This window comes from Theobroma cacao, chromosome 9 (assembly GCF_053813885.1).
Source record: "Theobroma cacao isolate CCN51 chromosome 9, ASM5381388v1, whole genome shotgun sequence".
Taxonomy (NCBI): domain Eukaryota; kingdom Viridiplantae; phylum Streptophyta; class Magnoliopsida; order Malvales; family Malvaceae; genus Theobroma; species Theobroma cacao.
This window is the reverse complement of record NC_142647.1, coordinates 47,071,489-47,096,318: the sequence shown is the minus strand read 5'-3', so window position 1 is coordinate 47,096,318 and position 24,830 is coordinate 47,071,489. Positions and strand designations below refer to the sequence as shown.

Sequence of the window (24,830 nt, the reverse complement as noted above, 5' to 3'; positions counted from 1 at the left end):
CACATTAATTATTTAGGTAATTAAATTTGTGGTTTAAAAATATATATATATGTATTGGAGATTGCCCATTGCCTTAAATCAATTAGGTGGAGTCAACTATTAACATTAAGTAAAGATATTTGATAATTATACTTAAAGATCTCTTTTCACATTCCCATTTGCCATCGGACGGGAAATCAATCCATACGATAATCACAAGGCTTTTAAAAGGCCCCACCCTTTTTTAACACACGAACGTCGAGGATCAAAACGAATTTTTAAAAATTAAAATTACAAATTAATTTCATATATTGATGACACGACGGACGACATCTTCGTTCCTGCACAAACGTGAAACAGGAGAAAAACAAATCACAGCCGTTGCGGATGGGTCCTGAGTTGATGGACGGATGATAGTGCATGCACAAGAAGGTTTGGTTTTCTTATGATACATGTAGAGGACAGTAGAGTATATAAGGCTGTTTCTTGGTGAGAAAGAATCGGGTGGAGAAAGGGAAACTAAATGTGAGAGAGAAGAAAGCTGTTATTTTAAATGCGATTTTCGTTATCCTTCTTTTACCCTTTATTGTTTTTCTCTCTCTTTCTCTATAACTCTCTTGGCATTGGTTAATACGTACTTCAGTTAGAAGGGTATCAACTATCAAGTTTTCTCTTTTTGGGGAGGGAGGTCTCCAATGGCGGTGGTTGGTGTTTTAGAAGACAAAGGCTCTGTTTTGAGGAAAAAGAAACGTCGGAGAATCTGTGAAAATAAGATTCTTGATGTTAATGACAAAGTTGAGGTAATGTGGTTAATGCCCATTCTGGTTTTGAATGATTTTCCTTCAATTATATGCTTCTTCTTGGTGGGTTTCTTTTCTTTTTTTAGAGGGGGTTTCAAATCCTGGGTTGTGATTTCTGTGGTGTCTCATTGAGTTTTCTTAATGTGGGAACCTTTTTTTTTTTTTTTTTGAAACTGGGTTATAACTTCTAATTTGGTTTCGTTTATAGCCGAAAGTTTCCAATGCTGTTAATCAGTGTGATTAGAGCTACGTTGTGTTGTTTAATTCTTTATCTCATTATTAACATTCTTATACACCTGGTTTTGGGTCTGCTTGGTAGCCATGCAATGTTAACTTAGAAGTTTTTTTTCAAAATTTTGAGAGTCCTTGGTTGATCACTTACTGTTTAAAGTATGAATATCTGATGCATTGGAAGTTTTGGTTCTGTGCATAAAAATGTTGGAATTTTGTAGGTGAGGAGTGTGGAAGAGGGGTTTCAGGGTTCATGGCATCAAGGAACTGTTATTTCATGGGATAAGCAAGGGTGTCACGTCAAGTATGATCATATTCTCGTTGACGATAGTTCAGATAATTTTGTTGACATTGTGGGTGTTCCTTCACCTGTAGTAGGTGGCATTGGTTGTCCCTGTGGAAATCAATGTAACTATCGTGGGTCTATTAGGCCATTGCCTCTGAAAATAGAGATTAGCAAATGGAGTCTTTACTATGGACTCTGTGTGGATGTATATTTTATGGACTCTTGGTGGGAAGGTGTGATTTTTGACTATGAAGATGGTTTGGAGAAGAGGAGAGTTTTCTTCCCTGATTTGGGTGATGAAATGATTGCTGAAATTGGAAACTTACGGATTACTCAAGATTGGGATGACTTGGAGGAGGAGTGGCACCGACGTGGGACTTGGTTGTTTCTTGAGCTGATTGAACAATATGAGCAAGAGTGGTACATTTCAGTTTCTCTGAAGCAAATTTGGTATGATTTACGGGAGAAAGAGGGTTTTCAAAATCTTAGAGAGTGGACATCTTCTTGTGAAGCTTTGTGGAAAGAATTGGTGCTGGAGGTTATAAAAGATAACCATGAAATCACAGTGAATCATTTTATCAGGGTATCAGGCCTTTCTGGGTCCTCCCAGCCAGACTCCAAGTCACAACTGGAGCCTGTTATTCCAGCAGCAGATGTTAATATGTGTTCTGATGCAGATTTAGCTGACACTTTTGCTCTTGTACCTGTTGAGAATCCAATTGGCAATACTATGATGAGTCTAAACCCAGCTACTGTTGAATCAATTCAAGAGAAATCTGATATAGGTCAGTTGATGTGTACCTCAAAGGATGATACCAATATTTTGACTGGATCAAATGGATTCTGTCTTGACACAGCAGTCTGTGTTTTACCTGAGGCTCTGTTGGTCTCACCCTCTGTTGCAGATGGCACTTCCTGCATCAGTTCTGTTACTAGCAATGAAGGGTTTTCTGGAACCAATTTAGATCTGGCCAAAAGGAGGGCCAGAAGTTCAAGACTCGATGAAACTGCGACATGGATGACTGCTGGCGTAGACCTTGTTCCTAAAGCTGAGTCATGCCCTGATGCCATTACCAAATATGCTCTTTCTGGTAAGAAACATGCGAATGCTCTGAGAACTGATGTTAGGAAGCATCTTCTATATCAGGGATGGAAAATTGAGTCTAAGCAAGACAAACATATAGTCAGAGTGAGATACATCTCACCTACTGGGGATTGTTATTACTCTCTTTATAAGCTCTGTTTAGATTTGATGAAACAATCCGGGGAACTTATTTGTTCAAACACCAAAGATTTATCTGTTGGTGAACCAACCACGAAAGATGTACATGTTGTTGAACCAGAATATTGTCCTCAAGCTGTTTTGGACTGGTCTAAGGCTGGACTGGATGAGACTCACAAGTGCCATTCCAAGAGAAGTGATATGACACTAAAGGCAAAAAAGCATCTCTCATGGCTGGGTTGGGCATTTCACCATGCAAGCAGCAATGGAAGGCGCTATTTGTGCTACACGTCACCAAGTGGAAGGATATACTTTTCACTTCGAGCAGCCTGCAAAATGTGTATAGAAGAAGGTGGAGTATCTCAAACTGATGCTTCTCCTTCTAGACCTCTGGAGAAAATTAATGTCATTGAGGAGGCTGATAGTCAGCTAGCAAGTGAGAAGCTTTCTTCTGCACTTTCTTATATAGGTATCCAGAGAAGCTTGATGCGATCAAATGCTGAATCGGAAAATTTGTCCAGAGAGTCTTACTTGAAATTGGAGAAGAGAAATCTTGTTGGGCTAAGTAGAGGAGGCCAAAGAACTCGAAAACCCAAAAGGAAGAGAAAGGATAGTTCACTGTATCCTGTGTCCTGCTTAGATAAAAGGCCAGCCAACTCACCTGTTGAAAACACTAGCATCTCAAGATTGAAAGGTGGAAAGACACCCCTGGCATTGATGAAATTAAGAGAGAATCTCAAAGGTAGTCAACATAACCGTGTGCTACGATCAACCAAAAGAGTGCAGCAGGTAGTAACCCCTAGTCCATTGCACCAGAATCCACGAACTGTGCTGTCTTGGTTGATAGATAACAATGTTGTTTTGCCAAGGTCAAAAGTGCTTTACTGGAGGAAGGAGCAGAGGTTGAAAGTTGAAGGGCGGATAACTCGTGATGGAATTAAGTGCAGTTGTTGTGACAAGGTGTACACCCTTGGTGGCTTTGTAGCACATGCTGGTAGCAGTAGCCACAGACCAGCTGCCAACATCTTCTTGGAAGATGGTAGGTCTCTGTTAGATTGCCAGCTGCAAATGATACATAATAATAAGATGAAGTTTGAAAAAAAGCAGAATCGCCGGTTGAAGGGCAGTTGGCGACAAGACAGAAACGACTGCATTTGTTCTGTTTGTCATTATGGGGGCGAACTAATTTTATGTGATCAATGTCCATCCTCATTCCACAAATGTTGCCTTGGTTTAGAGGTATCTCTTTTGTTTCATTGTCAGTTCATTCCTATCGAGATTTACTTCTATTCCCTTTTTTAGAACCTACAAATCTTTGATTTCTTCTGTTGGAATTTTCTGTCATAGAGTGTTCCGGATGGTGACTGGTTCTGTCCATCATGTTGTTGTGGAATTTGTGGTCAAAGCAAGCCTAAAGAAGATGATGCAGATTTTGTGGATGACAGAATTCTCACTTGTGCTCAGTGTGAGCATAAATGTAGGTTGCTTTTCTCCACTTGCTGACTGGTTAAAAGCACATTTGGATAGTTTCTTATGCAGTTTTCATGCATTTGGTGCAGATCACGTTGTGTGCATATGCAGTAGAGGGGTGAATAAGTTGAAAATATGTGCAAAAGAAAATTGGTTTTGCAGCAAAAACTGTGAAAAGGTACATCCAATCAGCTTATTTTTGTGAATTGAACTGTGCATTGACTAGTAGCTGACTTTTTTCTGCCCTTTTTCTTTGGGCATAAATTGTTTCTCTATTCACTCCTCTCTTAAATACTTTAGTGCTTCACAATGAGAAGCTAGTAAAATTTTCATTTCTCTCTTTTGACCACTTTTAGTTCTTCTTATATGTCAAATTTAGAATTCAAGTAGTGCAAGCCTAGTAAGCAGTGGCAGAGAACTGGCTTTTACAGCAAAAGTTCTTACGATTTGATCAAGTGATGAGCATGATTGTTCGTGGGGAGATGTTTCTGCAATTTAGAGAATCTTTTTGCAGAAATTATTTATATCCAGTTGAATTTCATGTGGTTGAGATTAACAGTCAACTTTTGCCTTCATTGTGCTAGTCATTGATAAAAATTTGTAGGATTTACATCATAAATGTTATGTCATACTCATTTCTTAAGGCAGCAGCCTACCTTAAAAGTTTCTAGTGCATGAGCAATGTAATATCACACTGTTGATGGTACATCTTGAAATGTTGCTTATAGTGGTGGCTTTGCTGCAGATATTTGTGGGCCTTCATGAGCTTTTAGGGAGACCAATTCCTGTTGGAAGGGACAATCTAACTTGGACACTAATTAAAACCATGCTGTCGGATACTCATGATCTTGATGCTTCAGATAACGAAGCCATAATTGAGAATTACAGCAAGCTTAGCATTGCGCTTGATGTGATGCATGAGTGTTTTGAGCCTGTGAAAGAACCTCACACCGGCAGAGATCTTGTAGCAGATATTATATTCAGTAGAAGGTGGGTAATTCTTGTTTTCTGATGTCATCTTGATAACTTTAATATATACTGGGTGTTGTGCTTGTTACTATTCTGAAAAATGTAGCTGCAAAGTCTGGATTCATTTGCAACTATCATGGTTTTTGCTATTAAAATGATTTGAGGAACAAATGGAAACCATATTAAATGTTTTGGTGAATGCCACTATCGCAGTTCCTAAACAATGTTACTCTGATTTTCTTTCTGATGTTGCCTCTTGATTTGAGGACTGGTTTGAATTTTATATCTTTGGCATGCTTGTTAGTTCATGTTGCAGCATTGTAATTCATATATTCTTGTCACTTTATGTGGGGAGTAGTGTAGATTTAAAAACTCCTGGCAGCAGAACTGTAGGCAATGCATGCTGTCAAAGCCTGCATCACAGAGAGCAGATTTCTCTACTTTGTGTGATTTATCTTCAATAATCTGGCCAAACTTTGTCTTGGACTGACCATCTGCCTTAACCTGTTTGGAGTTGATTGCTTAAATTGGCTACATTTTTAAATTAGTATCAAATGACCTGGATTTCTCCTCCTTATATTTAATATGGTAGCCTATCAAGGTCTATGCATTTAGGCCATCGGGCCTTATTCTGCTGCTGATACTTGAGTTTCATAATCTATTGTTGCTGCTTCGGTATAATTAGTGATGATTTATTTGTGTTTTGGGTGTTTAATATAAGGAAATAGCTTCAAGCTTGATCCTTGTGATTTTGACTTTTGCAGCTCAGAACTTAACCGCCTAAACTTCCAAGGGTTCTACACAATACTTTTGGAAAGACATGATGAACTTATTACCGTTGCTAATGTTAGGTAAGCTTCTCTAATTAATGATAGTAAGATGTATAGGACTACAGTTCTTAGTTAGGCTGTCTTGTGTGCATGCTTTTTTTGATAATAGTAGTTTTAATTGCTACTTGTCTATTCAAGGGTCCATGGAGAAAAGGTGGCCGAAATACCTTTAATTGGTACCAGGTTTCAATATCGGCGACTTGGAATGTGTCGAATTTTGATGAACGAGCTTGAAAAGGTAATTTTTATCATGTTTCTAGGGTCTTTTATTGGTAGTGCTTTATGTTTACTATTGGTGAATTTCACATCGATGAGGATTCCAAACAATGTTTTAGAAACTAAGACAGTTTTCAAGTTGTAAAATTGAGGGTTAAGGTCTAGAGATTTAATCAGGTTCAAATGGATATATGACTTGTGGTTTCATTATGACCTGATAAATATATTAAAAATTCAAAATAATTTAGCACTAAGATTAATTTATAAAGGGCAGCATTTATAAATTTTATGAAGCATATGATTACAAAATTAAAAAATTTTACATGTTGATTATATGGTCTTTCACATTTTATATAGCATCAAAATATGTAAAACATTTCAATTCAGTGTCTGTTTTGATAATTAGGTACTAATATTGAATTGATACTTTATAATTAATGCTGCTACATGTTTTGAAGGAATATAATGGCTGTAGATTAATTCCATGTATATTCTTTGGAGATAATATTTCAAAAAGAAAAAAAAAATCAAGGAGAATAAAAAAGAGGGGGGCGGGGGCGAACCACATTGCACGACATTTTTGGGGTTCAATATAATCCCACATTTATTCGCTAATATATGTGGCATCTGACAAATTTCTTACTAGTGTTTCTTGTATGATTTCTTCAGAAACTCATGGAATTAGGAGTACAGAGGCTGATATTACCTGCTGTTCCTAATGTGCTACACACGTGGACTACTTCATTTGGATTTTCAAAGATGATGCCTTCTGAGAGATTAACATATGTAGATTATACATTTTTAGATTTCCAGGGTGCCATCATGTGCCAGAAGCTTTTACTTAAGAGACCTTTAGTGGAATCAAACTTATCAATTGGTACTTCCTATTCCCTGGCCACCTTCTTCAAGTATTAATTACTGCACTGAATCACATTCATGTTTCATTCATGTTTTGCAGGATCGCAGTTCAAACTTTACAATGATGCTATTGAAAGCAGTGATAATGTCGACCTCGATGGATCCAGTGCAGTCTCTGAAGTATTTCAAGCAGGACAAATCGAGGACAATGGATTTATTGATCAAGGACTAGTGGAGTATGTCTCACCTCTTTTTTAATCTATTTAGCAAAAAAAAAAAAAAAAGGGAAATTGGAAAAAAATAAAAAACACTCAAGCTTCACTCTTCCTGTTAGGATGGTCACACTCATGATAACTACTGGCTTAGACTTCTAACCAGGTTGTAAAGATGAAAGCTCTCCTATGTAAATATCATCCATTTGGATATCTTACAGTCATTAAATTCAGGTAATCGTGATTATATGGGAGGAAAATATTGTTAGATAATCATCTTGACTTTGAGTATTTGAGTTGCTTGGTAAAGAGAACGTGTTTGGAGAAGAAGAGATCATAAAATGACAATTCTCATCAAGCAAATGTCCATGGTATATAAATGATATTGTAAATTCGATAAAAATATGAAAATTGGTGACCTTAGAATGCCCCATGTCTGCGTATGTAAATGTACTACTAAAGCAAAGGAAGACTGGTGAAGCACTAACTGGCACAGAATACCTTGATAGTAAGGTAAGGAAAACCTATAATTCAACTGGATTGGCATGCTTCAGTTGGATATGGTGTTTGATAGTAATAGCGATGGGTTGGTGTTCTTTGAACCCTGAATTATTTCAAGCATATCACTTACCATCCTTTTGGAAATGATCAAAGTATGAAAGAAGATGCCTTTGTCTCTTCACTCAAACACACAGATGCATAGATGTGTAACCTCACTATCTATGCTAATGTATAAAGCCATGAGCTAAGTTGGTGTATCTCTCTTTTGGAAAATATTTTAAATGAGTCAGATATTCTCCTGTTTCTTCCCCTTCATCTTTGAGAAATTGTTTGTTAGAACTGCCTTTTTTCTTTCTCCCATGCCTACTCTTGTCTCTCCCCCTCTTTTTCATCCCCATTGAATTTTATTGGAAAAGAAGAATCTAATTTATATATCTATTATCTTAACCACAGTAAGGGCTTGATTGGCTCCGGTGAGATTGAAAACAGTGATAGCGGTGAAATTGATAACTGTAATGATGAGATTAGAGTTTAGATTTATTGTGGTGAGATTGAAAAAGGTGCGCAGCTGCACCTCAGCTCAGCTCCAAATGGGGCCTAATTGTGTGTAAACCATTCCTTATCAATATTAGGGGACAGAGAAAAATAAGGCATGTTACCAATTATAGCTCTTGGCCTTCAATGCCATTCAATCTAGGGAAGGGAAAATTGAACAGCATTGTTACTATTGCTTAAGCTTGTGAAAGAAACTATGATGAAGAGCTGTAGCCACTAACATTAATGAAAGGAAGGTTGTATACTTTTATGTAGTTTTCTTTTGGCTTGTACCAAACTTGAGGATGAAGTGGACTTTATCACTTTAGGATAGAACAGTGTGCTTGAATTAGAGCAGTTTGTAATTTGAATGACTTGAAAATCTGCAATCTGCATTCATTCTGGCACCAAATCAATCATGCTCCATCATATTTCTAGGCAAGCTGAATATAATCCTTACTCATCTGAAATGAGGCTGTACTGAATATTATACCAGCTATTTATCAATCTAATTGTTTCTGCTCAGTGCCACGTTTGATGTGTCTTTAAAGTTGAAGGAAAATTAGTCCGGTAAAATCCTCCCATCCTCCTTTAGAATCATATTGGTTTAAACATTACTTGAGTCCACTATATATCACATGAGCAACCTCTTTTTGTTCTTGAATTTGCATGGTTTTCTATTCCTTTTTCAAACTTACCGTCTTCAATGGTGCTCAATTAGTCGCTAACAGATTTAAGTTTTCGGCAGGATTGAAGCAGGTGGGGGGAGTGGTAATAAAGGAGACTGTGTTCATATTGTGGTAATGGTGCTTCTATTGACTCTGAAGCGTTTCATTTTTTTCCATCATTAACCTATTCTTTCATTTTATATCTCCTTTTGATCCTCATTTCTCTTTCTTTTCTGACAAGATACTTGATCTCCTTCTTATTTAAAGGTAAACCAACCAACTCAAATTGACCATGAACCATGTGATACTGAAGCCAATCCAGAGTGGTCAGTTGTAGATACCAATTATAAGAAAAGAAAATGCAGTGGTAGTGATTCCATTAGGTGCTACAAGCGCAGGAGGATATCTGCCTGAGTGTTGCTTTGTTCGCATAGATTCTGCAATTAGACCAGTGAATGATTTTCCAGGCTGCTCTTGGGAAGAATTGTGCCACGGTTAGCCTAGATGGTTTTTTGATGCTGTCATGTAGACCGGCTGCAGGACATCCAAATTTTACCTCATGGATGTGTAAATCCTCTGTACAGAATATAAGTCGGACAGATCATCTCAAACTCAGATAAAGACTATTAACGTTATAGTTTAGGAGATTATGTAGAGTTCATTACCTTTTAGGATCAATAACGTAGAGCTTATTTTGAGTATCCTTTTGTCCCTATTAACCTTATGGATGTATAATTTAGAAGCATATCATATCCAATTACCTTCTTTTATATTAGTGAAAGTTACCTTTCCTTCATGTCTGTTTAATTGGTTTTTGGGTGGAAACTAAAATGCCATAAGATGGCCTCTGAAGAAGCAACAGATCTTGTAAAATAATGGTATATTCCTGTCTTGGTGATCTGAATATAAGACAATTTATTACCTTCCATTCAAGAGAAAAATAAGTAAATAAATAAATGGAAAGTCGATAGACAGAGTAGGGCATAAACCTTTTTCTTCTTGGAAATTAAACTTATATTCAAACTTTATAGCTATAGCAACGGCAATGTGATCAACCCTAGAAGCTGCTCTGGGTTTATTACTCCTTTTACATTTCTTTGGAAGGAGGATACAAGAGAAAGCAGGCCTGGCAGAGAGGAAGAGAATGAGGCAGAGGAGGTTCCAAATTTCTACTTGGGGACAGAAGGAGACTTCCTACTTCTATAGCTCTTGGCTAGGTGGTTCTAGTTTCCTGACATACCCATTTTTCATAGCAATTAGTCCAACTTTCTGGTAAAAAAATCCATAATAATTAGGTAAAAATAAGATCGTAAGGCACTTGTTTTTTATATGTGCTCTTGGATTTTGTCCAAAGACAGCAACTTTTGTGGTTCAATGGAGGCTGTATTCATTTTCACCCATGACTTTCTGTCCTATCCTGATAGCCCAATCCCTTCTCCCTCCTTTATTAATGATGATGTTAATGTTATCGAAACTTGGCTATCTTATTCCCTAAATAATTTAATTTGGGAACTGAATTGTCCAATGAATGCTTTTCTGCAGAGCATTTTATTTATAAGAATAATAAGAACATCAAAAGTTGTAGAAACCAATGTGTTCTATTTTATTCATGTTTTGTGTTGTCCATGCATGGCGAGGTCATTATCAAAGCGTGTATGGGAAACAGTTCTAATCTCTTACTCCTAACTAATCTAATGTAAACTCCATGAATGGAATTCATGAGTTTTGCTCTAAGTAAAGAAATAAATGTCAAATGCGGTATTAAAATGGAAAGATAAACCATAATGAGGCCCTTCAACTTCCTACCCTTAAATCATTATCCTTTTTAATTTAATTTAATCAAACTAACCATTGAACTAAGGTAGAGGTGGCAAGGATTGGGTCTTCATTAGTCGAGTCAATTTTAAATTGTTGTCTTAGTATTAATTTAAGTTTAAATTAATTTAGAATCGAGTTGTTTCATGTTAAGTTATTGACTTTCATTTGTCCGATAGAGTTAGATCAAGTTCAAACAGATTTTTCAAGTTCGGATCAATTTTACTAATTTTAAGTTAAGGAGAAAATTATTAAGGAATATTTCATCCTTTTAAAATAGTATGTTAGTTTGGATGGTTCAAATGTTGCTTATGTTAATAAAATAAATATATTAAGCAATTAGACTAAATTATATTAAAACAATAACTTTTGTCACGTTGATTATTACTATTATGATTGAAAATTTTGTGAAAGATATGCAAAAAAAAAATTATTATCCTTTACAATCAAAATCAGATGTTTCTTAATTTTGCTCCAAAGAATAGATATTAAAACAAGGAAGATATCCCTTACAATTAATTTTATTATAATTCTATAATTATATAATAATAACAAAAAAATTACATAAGATCCATAACTTATAAAAAAATGACAAAATACTACGTGAGAGGTGGATTTATTTGAACTTAGCTTCAAATTTAAATATACAAAATTGGTGAAAAAGGGAGAAGAAAGGGCAAGAAGGTGGTAATGGTATGATGGATTTGTTCTATGGTTTGGAAACCGTTTGATGGTTCATGGATGAAAAGTGGAGTTAGATTTATATTATCATTGTTATTGGTGTTGTAATGGCTTTTTGTTCTAACGGAGTTTTTGTCGGATGAAATTTTAGATTGATTTTTATGTTGTTTTCAATATGATTTTCTTGTTGGGTGTTTTTGATTTTTTAGTTTTTAAAGATAAATATGTATTGTATTTGTTTTCTTTTCTATTACTTTTTTATATCTTTATGACTGAGCAACTATCATGTATGGTTTTCTTTAGAATAATCCTCTACATTATTAATAAAAAAAATTTCATTGATTGAGGAAAAAAAACTTCTAAATGTAAATTTCATATAATATTTTGATGAATCTTACCTAATTCGTTATTATGATAAGATAATTTCAATATAAAAAAAATTAATCATGAGTATATCATGAGAAAAAATAACAATTCTCGCTCAAACGTCATGAATTACTTAACTGTTGATAAAGAGTGTAAGATTATATTTTATATAATTTAATTTTTTTTTCAGATATCAACAAATAAAGTACTCGTTATTGTGAAATATTTTATCTAAACTTTATTATTTGATGAGATTTCCTAACCTTATAACTACTCAAATCTTAAATTTTAATTTGATATTTGATAATGTTAAAGTTTACACGTTTAGGGTCAGTTGTTGGATTTGGTTATTAAAAAACCTAGTGACGTTTCTTGGAGAAAGAAATTTCCAAGTAGAAAGTACAACCGCTTTAACTAAAGATATCAAAAGAAGCTTCTGTTGCTAGCCCCGCCCCCCCACCCAGCTATAGAGTCTGCGATGTTTCCAACACCAAATCTTTCTAATTTCTTATGTCACAACTTGCACGATCCACATTGATCACAATCAACTTTTTCGCCCATTCATTTTGGTGGTATTAATGGCTTTCAGCCACCGTACTTAACCCTGTCTGGACCCCCAACCAGCTATATGCACTTGTGTAATCGGCCCAGCAGCGAGATTACCGTCGACTTATCTTCTTTAAGTCTTGTCACTCGTGACTCCTGCAGTGATGACTGATGTTAGTTGTTGCAACTTGTTTTGAACGAATGAGACTGGTCATAGCGGGTAAATCATTTGAATTTGGATTGATAAAGTTCTAGCTGAAAATGGCAGCCCACCTGATCAATAATTTCTAGTACCATGAACTTGAAATTGACTCAAACAGATTGGGATTAAATTTTTCCTTCCATCACTCTGATGAACTCTTCCGATGATTGAGAAAGCTGACGAAAGGAAGTAAAGTATAGTACTGGCATCAAGTTTCTGTTAATGTGTAAGAGATGGGTGATGATGGAGATGATCATCAAACATGAATCTCACACCGTAGTTTAATCAACTAAAAAAAGTTGAATGCTAAAGAATGATGTTCTGTGCATGTGGATGAAGGAAAGCAAAGAACATTTTGCTTTTGCAAAAAAATTTGGCTTGTTGGATAGAAAGTAGGAAATCTTGCTTTTGTTCATGGCAGCAAGTATTCTTCTCTTTTGATGATCAGAGGGACGAGAGATCAAGGATCAAACTTTATGGCGCCTACCAGAGCCCGACATCTACAACAACGCCACACGCCAAGTCGGAGTCTTATGTCGACCATCTCCAAAATATATAATAATAAAATAAATTTGTAAGAAAAAGAAAAAAGGAACACATTATATTGCATTTTGTCAGTTTTGGCCCCATCTCCCGACCAGTTCCTTTTATCAATGACTTCCCTTCTTTATGATATCATCTTCTTTCTTTCTATAAATTTGCAATTTTTGACCATTTCAGACAAGAATCTCACGATTTAATTACATTCAGATTAGCAGAGAACCCAAGAAGAGGGAGGAATTAGGAAAGGGAAACCCCATGGAATGGACAAAGATAAACTTGCAGACAAAAAAGAATCCCCAATAGGAATTAAGGAAGCCTGAGACTCTGTTTCAAAGGGCCAAAATCAAACAACACGAATCCACCGCCAAGCTGCAAACACTCCATTTAAACTCACGTGAAGGCCTAGCAGCCTCTCCGCTAAACTTCACATGCACCACAACGGAACAAAAAACTGTACTCCTTTATAAGAACTTAACAGGAACTATATATCTAAAGCCCCACTTTCTCTTTATACTATACAAATTCTTCCCTCTCTCCCTCTCTCTTTCTCTCTCTTTTCTTTTTTGGCTTTTTTCTCTTTCAATATCACTTCTCTTATAGGCTCTGCAAAATGGCCCCTCTTTTTCCCCAATCTCCTTCATTTCATCTTTTCAAGTCATGTCTAACCATTCTTTTTCTAGCCTTGTTTCAATCCGACACAGCTTCTTCAGCTCTGATAATGAGCTTGAGGAACCACCATAGCCACCCACAACATAGAAGGCCAATGTTCCAAACAAACCAAAGTACTTGTGCATTGTTTGCAGGCACTTGGGTTCGTGATGATACTTATCCATTGTACCAATATTCCAGCTGTCCAATCATAGATGCAGGATTCAACTGCCAAATGAATGGAAGACCTGATTCTGATTACCTTAAATATCGATGGCAGCCTCTTAATTGTCAGCTTCCAAGGTATCAGATAGCTTTGTTCTGCTGCTAGTTTTCTTTTTTATATATAAAATGCAATGCCATTTTTTTTTTATGTTTTACATTGTGATGATTTTGGTTTTAGTATCTTTATGTCAGGTTCGATGGACTTGTGTTTCTGTCGAAAATGAGAGAGAGAAATGTGATGTTTGTTGGTGACTCTCTGGGGAGGAATCAATGGGAGTCTTTGATTTGTATGATTTCAGCTGCAGATCCACAAACGCAGACTCAGATGATCAGAGGAGATCCTTACTCCACCTTCAAGTTCCTGGTTAGTCTTATGAAAGCTTGTTAGTACTTTATTCCGATTCCTTAGCTCTTATAAAAATTATAATGCTGCTGAAAAAATAGAAAAAGAAAGGTTTTCTACGGTGGTGGGATGAAGGCTGGAAGCAACTGCTTTTGTCTTAACTTTATTTGAAACTTTCGTAGTTTGGTATTACTGTCTGTGATCCAATTTTTCTTTCCAGAAATTGTGTACAAGTTTTTTTTTTTTTTTTGAACTGTTCTTCCTTACACGCAGAATTTGTTTTAAGCTTTTAAAATCTGGTCAAAAAGGTCGTTTCAAGCGCACCGTAATGTGTCTTTACAGCGGTATTTTAGCCAAAAACCACAGGTGCAGGGTAAGGGGCAGAGATGGATTTGACGTTTGACGGTTTGAGGGACCCAAAGTGAGCATTATATTGCCAGAGGCATGTAAATTGTTGCCAACTATAAGGCACTAGCTAGGTTGTTTTTTTCCTCGAATTATACTGTAGTACTGGCCTCGAAAGCATCATAAATTGGCGTTCTTTCAATTTAGTATCCCAAATCATTAAGGATGGCCTGTCGGTCTCTTTCCCTCCATTGGTGTGATTTACCATGTGCTAGAGAGTGCAATTTCAATCAGCTCAAACTGGAAGTTGAAACTAACACTCCTTCCCCCCAAAATCCTTATTTAGCACTAACAACGTGTATTGATTTTGAATTTTTGTTTTAATGGTAATTAATGCAGGAATATGGTTTATCGATATCATTTTATCGAGCTCCATATTTGGTAGACATAGATGTGGTACAAGGGAGGAGAATCCTGAAGTTAGAGGACATAGCTGGAAATGGAAACGCCTGGCGAATGGCAGACGTGCTGTTGTTCAACACAGGCCACTGGTGGACTCATAAAGGATCCCTCCAAGGGTAGGCAATTTTTCTATTTCTCTGACCATGTACTACTGTAAAATGGGATTTGTTTGTGTAATTTAATAGCTTGAGGTAAATCTGGACAGGTGGGATTTGATTGAATCAGGGGGTAAGTATTACAAGGACATGGATCGTTTGGTTGCTTTGGAGAAAGGGCTGAGAACATGGGCCAATTGGGTTGACACCAATGTTGACATAACGAGAACCAGGGTCTTTTTCCAGTCCATTTCCCCCACACATTACGAGTAAGTCTTCTCTCCCCCTCTCTCATATAATTGTGTGGAGTGGAGCTCTAGGCTTTGATTAATAATAATTGTGTGTTTGGAACTGGAAAAGTAACCCGACTCCAAGCACTAAAAATTCGGTCCAATCTGAGCTGTGCAGTAGGGCTGCCTGAAGTGCCCCAACCTGAGTTCAGTTTTCGTCTGCTTAGGTTAATCCCAACAGAACATTGATTATAGAAGAGTGTGACTGATTAAACAAATGGCTGATAGCCTATGGCGACTTGCCGAAATTGCTACAACTGTGTAAGCAACTACAGTAAATGTTACCATACAGCTTGGAGATATCTGAGTGTGAACCATTATTTAAAAAAAGCTTAAAACTGGGAAGAAGTGATGCAGTATGGCCCCTGGTCTGGTACCAGGAAATAATTGAATGGATTGCAAAGAAAATTGGTTTGGGACTATGGGTCCTTCATGGATGTGAAAGGGCAAAAAAAACCACACTTGCAGAAAAAAAAAGCAGCAGTATAAAAATATCAGTGTCGGTCATCTGTTAAATGAAGTAAAGGACAAAATGTTGGTGCATACACTCTTCAACTTCACTCGACCATTCATCACGGGAGATATTTTGCCAGCCTCCCATGAGAAATACATGATAGATGGTTGATGTACTGAGACTACCCTCGAGTTCTTCTCACCCATCTCCCCATCTTTCATGAGATAGTCAAATTACTTTTATTGATTAAAGAATAGGAGTACTTGCAGCAAAAAAAGATCTAATAGTACAAGAACTAGTAATGTGGTTAGCTGATTTTACTCCTTGCTCTTTCTTTTTACAACTGTAACCTCGTGATACAGTGAGGAAAGTGTCTTTTTGAACAACGTTTTGTGTCGGTGGAAACTGACCCTTTATTATTAAATGCTTAGAAATATATCACTACAAACGTTCCTGCAAAATGCCCGACCACACCTTGCCTCACTGCTATTTTTCGGTGGACCACTGCCCATGGCTCTCACAAAAAACACATGATGCATGAATGAGTATATTGTTCTGTTCTCATAACTGATATGTCAGAAAGAAAATTACTTCACACATTCCAAAAAACCCTCTTTGATCTGGGACTGGATTTTTGGAGTAGATGTAAACATGTATACTGTCTCATTACAAGACTCCCGGAGGTGTAAGATGACCTCCATTTAGTGTCACATGATTAATAAGACTTGCTAGTTAGTTGACTGCTATTCAAAATTCAATGATCTTGATGGAATTTCATTGACAGTCCAAGTGAATGGAGTGCTGGAGCAACAGTGGCCGCCACAAAAAACTGTTATGGAGAAACAACGCCAATGACCGAAGCTACGTACCCCGGCACATACCCTGACCAGATGAGAGTGGTGGATGAAGTCATTAGGGAAATGCACGTTCCTGCATATTTGTTGGACATAACCATGCTTTCTGAGCTTCGGAAAGATGGGCACCCTTCAATTTACAGTGGTGATTTAAGCCCTGTTCAGAAGGCCAACCCGGACCGGTCAGCTGATTGTAGCCATTGGTGCCTTCCTGGATTGCCTGATACCTGGAATGAACTATTCTACACGGTGTTGTTCTATTAGATTGTATGTGGTATTCTTCATTTTATAATTAATTATTATTAATTTTGATTATAGGTTTGCAGAGGGTGAAAAAATGCACTTTTCTCTGCATCTATAGTATCTCTCTCGTCCGTTTAGTCAAGGTTAGTGTAGCCTCTGTTGTAAAGTAACACATACTGTTTCTAAAGAGAAATAAGGCAACTTATTTCGTATTTGTTCTCCTGATGGTGTCTTTGAGACTATTATGTTGCCAATATCCATTATCACTAGATATGTGAGCCAAGATGGGAGGAAAAGGGGAGGAGGGAAAAGCTTTGGGTCTTTTTAAGTTTTTTCTTAGATCCTTTTGCGGGCCAGTTTGGGCCATTAGAGGTCCTACTTCTTAGAGCTGCCTCACTGCCAATTGCTCAACTCGGTCTTCGACAAACTTCCTTGAATCATCCCTCTCCTCCCACAGGACACTTACTCAATAATGATACTCACAACAGTTCCTCCTGTCAAGTCCAATATTAGCTAGAATTTAGACTGGGTAATGCTCCATTAAACTAGTAGGGACAGCGTATTTCTTGTCGAATTATTGAATGGCTGAGCTAATTGACATAACAGTCTTCTGAGGACAAGATTTCTGGATTTGACAAAAGAAGCCAGAATAACAAAGGACTAATTTAGTTTCGGGAAAAGGTCATAATAAGTAAAAGATAAGAACAGATTTCACATTTCATATTGCAACTTATAAATGGGAACAGCTCAAGCTTTCGCACATGATAAGAACAAAAGGGAAGATTCTCAATTAATGATTAACTTCCACTGCAAAATATGGATAACACACTGCAAAAGCAAAAACAACAGCAGGTTGATGATAAGAAAACATTGATCAGACGGCCACAAAATATTTTAGTACTCGTACACATCGCCTATCGTATACAACAGAGCATACTGAAGTTGCATGGATATGCCACAAATCCTACTCTTAATTATTAGATTCACACATTCTGCTTCCCTCCAGTAGGCAGGCGCTAACTTTGTATGGCAACTCCTGGAAGGTCCATCATCCTTGGTATACTATCAATAACCTTGGATGGCACGTTGCTCAGAGGTGTCTCTGCGTCATAAGCTGAGAGATGGACCCCCAGGGCAGCCCTGCCTGAAGGGTCAAGGTTGTTCTTCCAGGCAGCATCCCACTCAACAGCTTTAGCAGTGCTGCATGCTACACTAGCTCCTCCAGGGACAGTCAATCTAGCGGAGTTCTGTTAGACCAGGCAAAGGAGGATGATCACTTTAGTCATCAGTACTTCTGAGAAAGTTAAAAGCATATATAAATGTATTCAAACAGCGAAATTTAGATATTCACCTGAGGGAAGAACCTCTCAAAAATCATCCTGTAGTAGTAGGCTTCTTTTGTAGTTGGGGTATTGTGAGGGAAGATGTAAGAAGCATTAAGCATCATTTTATCCGTCACCTGAAAGTATAAGGTGAGAATTATTTGTTCCTCAAGTTAGTCTACTTAAAATTCCAGATTCCAAATGGAAATTATATATGGTTATTAAATATACAATAGACTAACGGAAACAGCAAAAAGAATTGAGGGGAAAAGAAAGACAATAAAAGGAAGTAGAAAGATATTTACATGTTGGGCAGCATGGGCTTTGAGACCATCGATCCAACTATAACCAACACCATCACTAAACTGTTCTTTCTGCCTGTACAGGATATGCTGCAGGGTAAATTAAACAGGACATGTTAGTTGGGTACTTAATTAGTTGACAAATACCAAAGACAACAAAAGATGCTAAAACACCTTTGGCAGGTAGGGACGCTCTTCATCATCAAAGGCCCTTCTAAGAACCCACTTCTCAATGCGTCCTTGATCTTTTTTGATCTGATTCAAAAAATAGAGAAGCATTCTTGATAAGTCTGTGGAAGAATAAACCAAGCAATTCCTGGAACAAATATACTTTTCTCCTTTAAGAGAAATACTTGTTTAAGTACGTACCAACTTTGATTCAGGGTCTATAGCCATGGCAACATTGATAAATTCCTTGTCTAAGAAGGGGACTCGAGCCTCCAATCCCCATGCAGATGTTGCTTTGTTAGCTCTCAAGCAATCATACTGGTGGAGGGCCTTGATCTACATAAAAGTATCAAAACAGGACCCGTTTTGGTTATATCCATCTATGATCTACATAAAAGTATCAAAACAGACCAGTTTTGGTTATATCCATCTATCCTAACTCCTCTTGCTAATACGTAAAGCGCCAAGTAAGATAATCTATTACCTTGTGGCATGTTTCACGGTGGAATTCTTCCTTATTTGGTGCCTTGTGGAAGTACAAATATCCACCAAAAATCTCATCAGAGCCTTCACCAGAAATAACCATCTTCACTCCTAGTGACTTGATCTTTCGTGACATCAGAAACATAGGAGTGCTTGCCCTGATTGTGGTCACGTCATAGGTTTCAATATGGTATATGACATCTTCGATGGCATCAATTCCATCCTGCCACATTAGAGAGAAATTTAGCTTGCTCTAGAATTATTAGACCACAATTCTTGAATTAAAACTATTACTAAATATTCAGTCAATATACTTGAACAGTGAAGTGAAACTCATGATGAACAGTGCCCAGATAGTCTGCAACCTCCCTTGCAGCCTTCAGGTCTGGTGAACCCTGCAGACAAATTGAGAAACAGGTTTTAAGGACCAATTAAATCCTTTAAAGCTGTACTTTAAGGTTTCGTCCTATGCTAGTAGAGCTTTACCTCTAGGCCGATACAGAAAGAATGGAGCTGTGTTCCCCAATGTTTGGCAGCCTTGGTACCAGCCAAGTACCGAGCTGTGATAGAAGCGACCAATGATGAATCAAGCCCTCCAGATAACAGAACTCCAAAAGGCACATCGGTCATCAACCTTTTGATCACAGCCTGCAAATATATTGAATCCGACCAGTAAGCTATAATTACACAAAAATAAAAGAAAAAAAAATTCTTTGCTTAGTCTAGTAAGTGTCAAATGTTTCTCAGGCTGCAATTCATCAATCTTACATTTTCAAATGCATGTCTGAGAACAAGGGGGTCATATGGAACTGATGGAACGGCCTCAGAGAACCATGGTGGGTTGTACCACCTCCTAAATCCTCCTAATTTGCTAGAGTACAAATGGCCAGGAGGAAAGGTCTCAAAGTGTTCACAGTCATCATTCAAACCTTTCAATTCTGAAGATATCCAAACCGAACCTGAACATAACAAGTAGAAAAGAATTTTAGCAAAAACCAATTTTCAATCACAATTTAGACAGCTATAAATCCATGCAAAAGAATACTATTTGAGGAAGCAAGAAAATAATACCATCAAGACCCCAGCCAAAATAGAGGGAGGTGACCCCAATAGCATCACGTGCAACAATGAAACTGTTGTCACGGGTATCCAGCAGCACAAATGAGAAGATTCCATCCAACATGTCCACAAAGTCTTCCCCATACTCCTCATACTAGCATATAGTACAAATTTAAAGAACAACTTACACTTGTTTGAGCAAAAATTTACAAAAAACAAAATTTGACCAAAAATCAAATGAATCGAATTACCAGATGGGCAATAACATCACAATCACTGCCAGTTCTGAACTTGTGGTTTGCCAACTTCTTCCTTAGTTCTTCATGGTTGTAAATCTCTCCATTCACCTGGTTTTCAGCACATATTTTTTTTCCTTTGTTAGTAACTTTGCTTCATGACCGATAACTACACATAAATTACAATTATTCCAAAATCCCAAATTCTTTGGGGTTTTTCCATTTTCAAGGCACATAGGGCAGAGCCACTTGTCTCGACTAAGGCCCATGTGATATAGGGTGAAAATGGGAAAATAAGACAAAAAAAAAAGAAAAAAGCTTAGAGGCCTACCGTGACAACAACACTTTTGTCCTCATTGAAGAGAGGCTGATCACCGGAAGCAGGATCAACGATGGCAAGGCGTTGATGGGCCAGATAGCAGTCTCCATGTTGGTACAGCCCACTCCAGTCAGGACCACGGTGCTTCAGCCTGTTGAAAAGGGTAGTAGTATAGCTATTTCAGCTGATTGTTCTACATCCATCATTTTTCTTTTAGAAATATTACTATATTTTTCTCCAAATAATTGTTAAATTATGGCCACATCACTAACTAATAAGTGATAAATCTAATGGAAATTTGTTATGCTTGTCTTCATTATCTGATTGAATTAGAATCTTTAAATATAGACTCTCCCACTCTTTTGTTTTTTCCCTGTTTCAAGACTCTTGACAGAGCTTGGCTTGCTCTCGCCTCCATCTCCGTAGTCCATAAAAATGATGATGATCAAGAATTCACGACCAAGACTAAGTTAAGAAAAAAAATGTTTCTGGTAACCTCTCAAGGTGGAAATTTTCCGTATAAGCTATCCACCTTCTGATGATCAAGGATTCAAGACCATGTTCAAGGTTGAACTTCATCATAACCGAAATATGCGACATAAAAATGCATCTATACTTTTTACCTTGAGCTTTCAACTTTACAATCAAGGGATTAAAAACACAAAAACCTTAAGTCACCGAACTCTTTTTCTTTACATTGTACGCAACAAAACTCAAAAAGCTTGTCATTATTTAAACCTATTTGACAAATTTTATGCAACCTTTTAAAGACACAAACATCAAAAGCTAAGAGTAGAGACCAAAAAGAAAAACGGAAAGGTGGAAAGAAAAGATTATTGCCTGCGGGAAAGCTCCAGTACTCGAACCCTTTTTGCTTGAGAATCATCAGAACAACCCAAAACTGCTAAAATCCCACACATTTTCTTTCAATAATAAACACTCGCAGACACCTTTTTTCCCTTTTTTTTTTTTTTACAAGAACTAGAACTAAACTAAACTAATGGGTAGTCTTAAAATCCTTAAAAAAACAAAAGGATAAAAGAACAGAGACGAGGAAGAAGGATTTTGCAGAGCAACGAAACAGAGAAAACAGCGGAGCGTAATCAGGGGAAGCCAACACGTAGCTGTGTTTTAAAGATCTCAAACGCCACGTATTTATAGTTGCAAAACTTCAGGTGAAGCCCCAAAACGACACCGCTTCGTCACTTCTTCCGGTCCACCGCTCTCCTCTCGCCACGTGGTTGGTTTTTACTGTTACTTTTGACCGTTCCCCCAGTTTTCACGGTTAAAGCTTTATCCATTTCCAATTTCTGACTCAGCAGCAGCGTACATTGTCAAAATTATCGTGCCCCTCCCCTTTTTTCAACCATCCACGTGTCATCCATAAACTGGATCTCATAGCTGACATGGATTTTTACTTTTCTTAGTTCTGGCGATGCAACCTAGGCCGTTGATTCGTTTAACTTGAGATATGTTCAAGGCGTATCTTCAAAATCCATTATAAATTGAGTAAATATCTAAAATAATTAACAATACAATACGTAACTTTCCAAGTAAATTATATTTCAATTCTTATTAATAAAAATGCGATTTCAGCTCAGATAAGCCAAGCAATTATTGAGAAATTGGTGAACGAATCATCGCGTATCAATAAACAAATAAAAGAACATGACAAAAGTATTTTAAAATTATAAAATTAAATATTGCCGCTTTGATATATTCATTTGATGGTCCATTTATTTTTGTCTTCTTTTTTTTTTCTGTTGAAATAATCGACCAATGGTATAACAAGATGTTAAAATCCCAAATAAAACTTTTGTCGTATTACTTTTGTTTTCACTCCATCCATGAGTTAATAGATTTTCCTTTAAAATGTTTCTCAAATAAAATTTTATTCAGACTCATTTCGGTCGTAACTTGCAATAATTGTGTGTTGTCTTGCTTGCAATTAGACGAAGATATGGTGGACTTATTAGGGGGGATATTGAAGGGGGGTTGCAGTTGTAGGGCTAGGAGTTAGAAAGAGGAGGTGATATGTTGTACATTATCCATGTTTTTTACGTGCTTCATATTAGGAAGACAACAATTAAACAAGGTGAATTTCGGTGATATCATATCATATGGGGAAGATTCTTTCGGGATTGATTTTTTCAAAAAAAAAAAAATTATCACTTGTCTTGTCTAGTCGATAAAAGGATGCATTAATTTATTGGAGGACTGTTCTTATTTAATTATAAAGTATCAAACATAAAACCTATCAGTCGACAAAACCGTCTGTACATCCGACTGTAAGTGGAGTTTATTTAATTTTTTTATTATTTTTTCATAGTACATAAAAATTGAAGTTCTAGATGGTCTAGTTTAATTTCTCCAAGAACATAATGGAAGTTGAAAAAATATGGAGAATATATGTATGTTGCCTTCGCTGTTGGGCATTGGAAACGATAATTCACTACCACCAGGCAAGTTGTGCATCAGGAACAAATTGCCTATGCCATCTTTGAAAAAACAGGCAAAAACGAAGAAGTCAAGAGGAATAAATTGCCTATGCCAAAAATATGTTTCACATGTATATGAACCCAACAAATTGTTTTTTTTTTTTTTTTCCATTTTATGATATAGTTACTGTTTTTGATAATTAGATAAATCTTATTATATTTAAAATTAATGATGGTAGGTTTGAAAAGAATTACTGCCACTGGGCCGCTTTTACTTAAAATCTTCTCGCCAGACAGTTGTGTTGATCTTGACAATTAACGTTGTAAAATGTGAAAGTTGAAAACCAATCATGCTGTCTGCTTTGTGGGCAATTAACCGGTCTTTTAATTGCTGTTGTTCCCTTCAAATCAATCTCTTCCCTTCAAACATTATGCAGACAGGGTGTCTACTCTGGCAAAAGATAATGCTTCTTGGTTCTGTTTTTCCTAACGTAAGGGAACGTTTAACCTTTTTAACCTGTCGTACAAAGTTCCAATTTCTTGCAATCAAAATGACATTGTCTTTGTCCAAAATAACCTTCTGTTTTCAAGGATTAAACAAAGAATTTCACTTCAGGAGAGTTAAATTACATGACATGGCACAAGAAAGTTGATCTTTCCAACAAATGGATAAACCAAGTTCCAGTTTATATTTAAATTTTCTTGCTGCCTTTTATTTTACCTTTTAAGATAAAAATGACAAAAATACATAATTTTTTTCTGAAAATTAGGTTAATAATAAAGAGGAATATATTGAAAAAAACTGGAGCACAGAAAACATGTTTAGAATTACAAGAAAATAAAAATATATAATAAAGAAAAACAAGATTACAGATGATAGTGCGCAACGTCCCCATCCACAACTTTTTCACAATATCGTGAACCACTTGGTATTTTGTACCTAGTCATAAATATGAGCCAGGTACAAAGGAGTATATAGACATATTTCATGGCTAGGAAGTACACCGAAAGTACCTATTCTTTCTCCTTTTTGTTCTTACATAAATATAAGAAAAAAGCGAAAGTGAAAAATTAACAGTAGGAAGAATGGATTATTAATTTATTTTTCTATTTATATTATCATTTCCTTCTTCAAAACATTTAAATTTTGATCTTAAATCAACAGCAGATTATACTTGTTTCTTTATAATACTATTTAAATTAATAATAAATTAATATATTTTATCGGACTAAACCATTGAATTAATAATTACGAAGTTGATAATATAGAAATGCATGGCTTATATCACGTACTTATATTGAGCCATAAGAATAGAATAAATGTTTTTTGGAATCTCATAATATACTTGATAAACTCTAAGTAATGGGTGTATAATGAAGGAATAAATAAGATATTATATATCATATAGATTAATATTTGATGCACTTATGTATAATTTCTATACACGATTAGACTATTAAATATTGATACTTTGTTAATAAAATATTATTTTTTTAAAAATAAGAAATTGATAAATTCTCAAAAATTATTAACTTTTTATATCTTTCAAGTAATACCTCATTAATGAAGTATTAGATAACGTATCAGTATATCAATGGATCAAATATTTTCCCT

General features: G+C 36.3%; 3 protein-coding genes across 3 annotated transcripts; 2 read left to right on the top strand and 1 right to left on the bottom strand.

Moving 5' to 3' along the window:
• Positions 1–507: 507 nt before the first annotated feature.
• On the top strand, positions 508–9,546 carry LOC18590471 (PHD finger transcription factor). The gene is made up of 11 exons (XM_007016010.3): positions 508–779; positions 1,232–3,757; positions 3,866–3,995; positions 4,078–4,166; positions 4,734–4,978; positions 5,722–5,808; positions 5,926–6,025; positions 6,673–6,880; positions 6,962–7,097; positions 8,857–8,908; positions 9,044–9,546. The coding sequence occupies exons 1-11, from the start codon at positions 675–677 to the stop codon at positions 9,188–9,190; spliced, it is 3,825 nt and encodes a 1,274-aa protein (XP_007016072.3). The 5' UTR covers positions 508–674; the 3' UTR covers positions 9,191–9,546.
• Positions 9,547–13,117: 3,571 nt separating this feature from the next.
• On the top strand, positions 13,118–17,100 carry PMR5 (Pmr5/Cas1p GDSL/SGNH-like acyl-esterase family protein (DUF828)). The gene is made up of 5 exons (XM_007016009.3): positions 13,118–13,880; positions 13,995–14,166; positions 14,890–15,068; positions 15,158–15,316; positions 16,576–17,100. The coding sequence occupies exons 1-5, from the start codon at positions 13,540–13,542 to the stop codon at positions 16,907–16,909; spliced, it is 1,185 nt and encodes a 394-aa protein (XP_007016071.3). The 5' UTR covers positions 13,118–13,539; the 3' UTR covers positions 16,910–17,100.
• A 553-nt stretch (positions 17,101–17,653) lies between these two features.
• On the bottom strand, positions 17,654–21,904 carry LOC18590469 (asparagine synthetase [glutamine-hydrolyzing] 1). Its single transcript, XM_007016008.3, has 13 exons — positions 21,618–21,904; positions 20,790–20,928; positions 20,474–20,569; positions 20,235–20,376; positions 19,932–20,122; positions 19,650–19,811; positions 19,478–19,558; positions 19,165–19,386; positions 18,882–19,016; positions 18,687–18,767; positions 18,516–18,602; positions 18,240–18,347; positions 17,654–18,135 (listed from the first exon to the last, which is right to left on the bottom strand). The coding sequence occupies exons 1-13, from the start codon at positions 21,695–21,697 to the stop codon at positions 17,905–17,907; spliced, it is 1,755 nt and encodes a 584-aa protein (XP_007016070.3). The 5' UTR covers positions 21,698–21,904; the 3' UTR covers positions 17,654–17,904.
• Between the last annotated feature and the right edge of the window lie 2,926 nt (positions 21,905–24,830).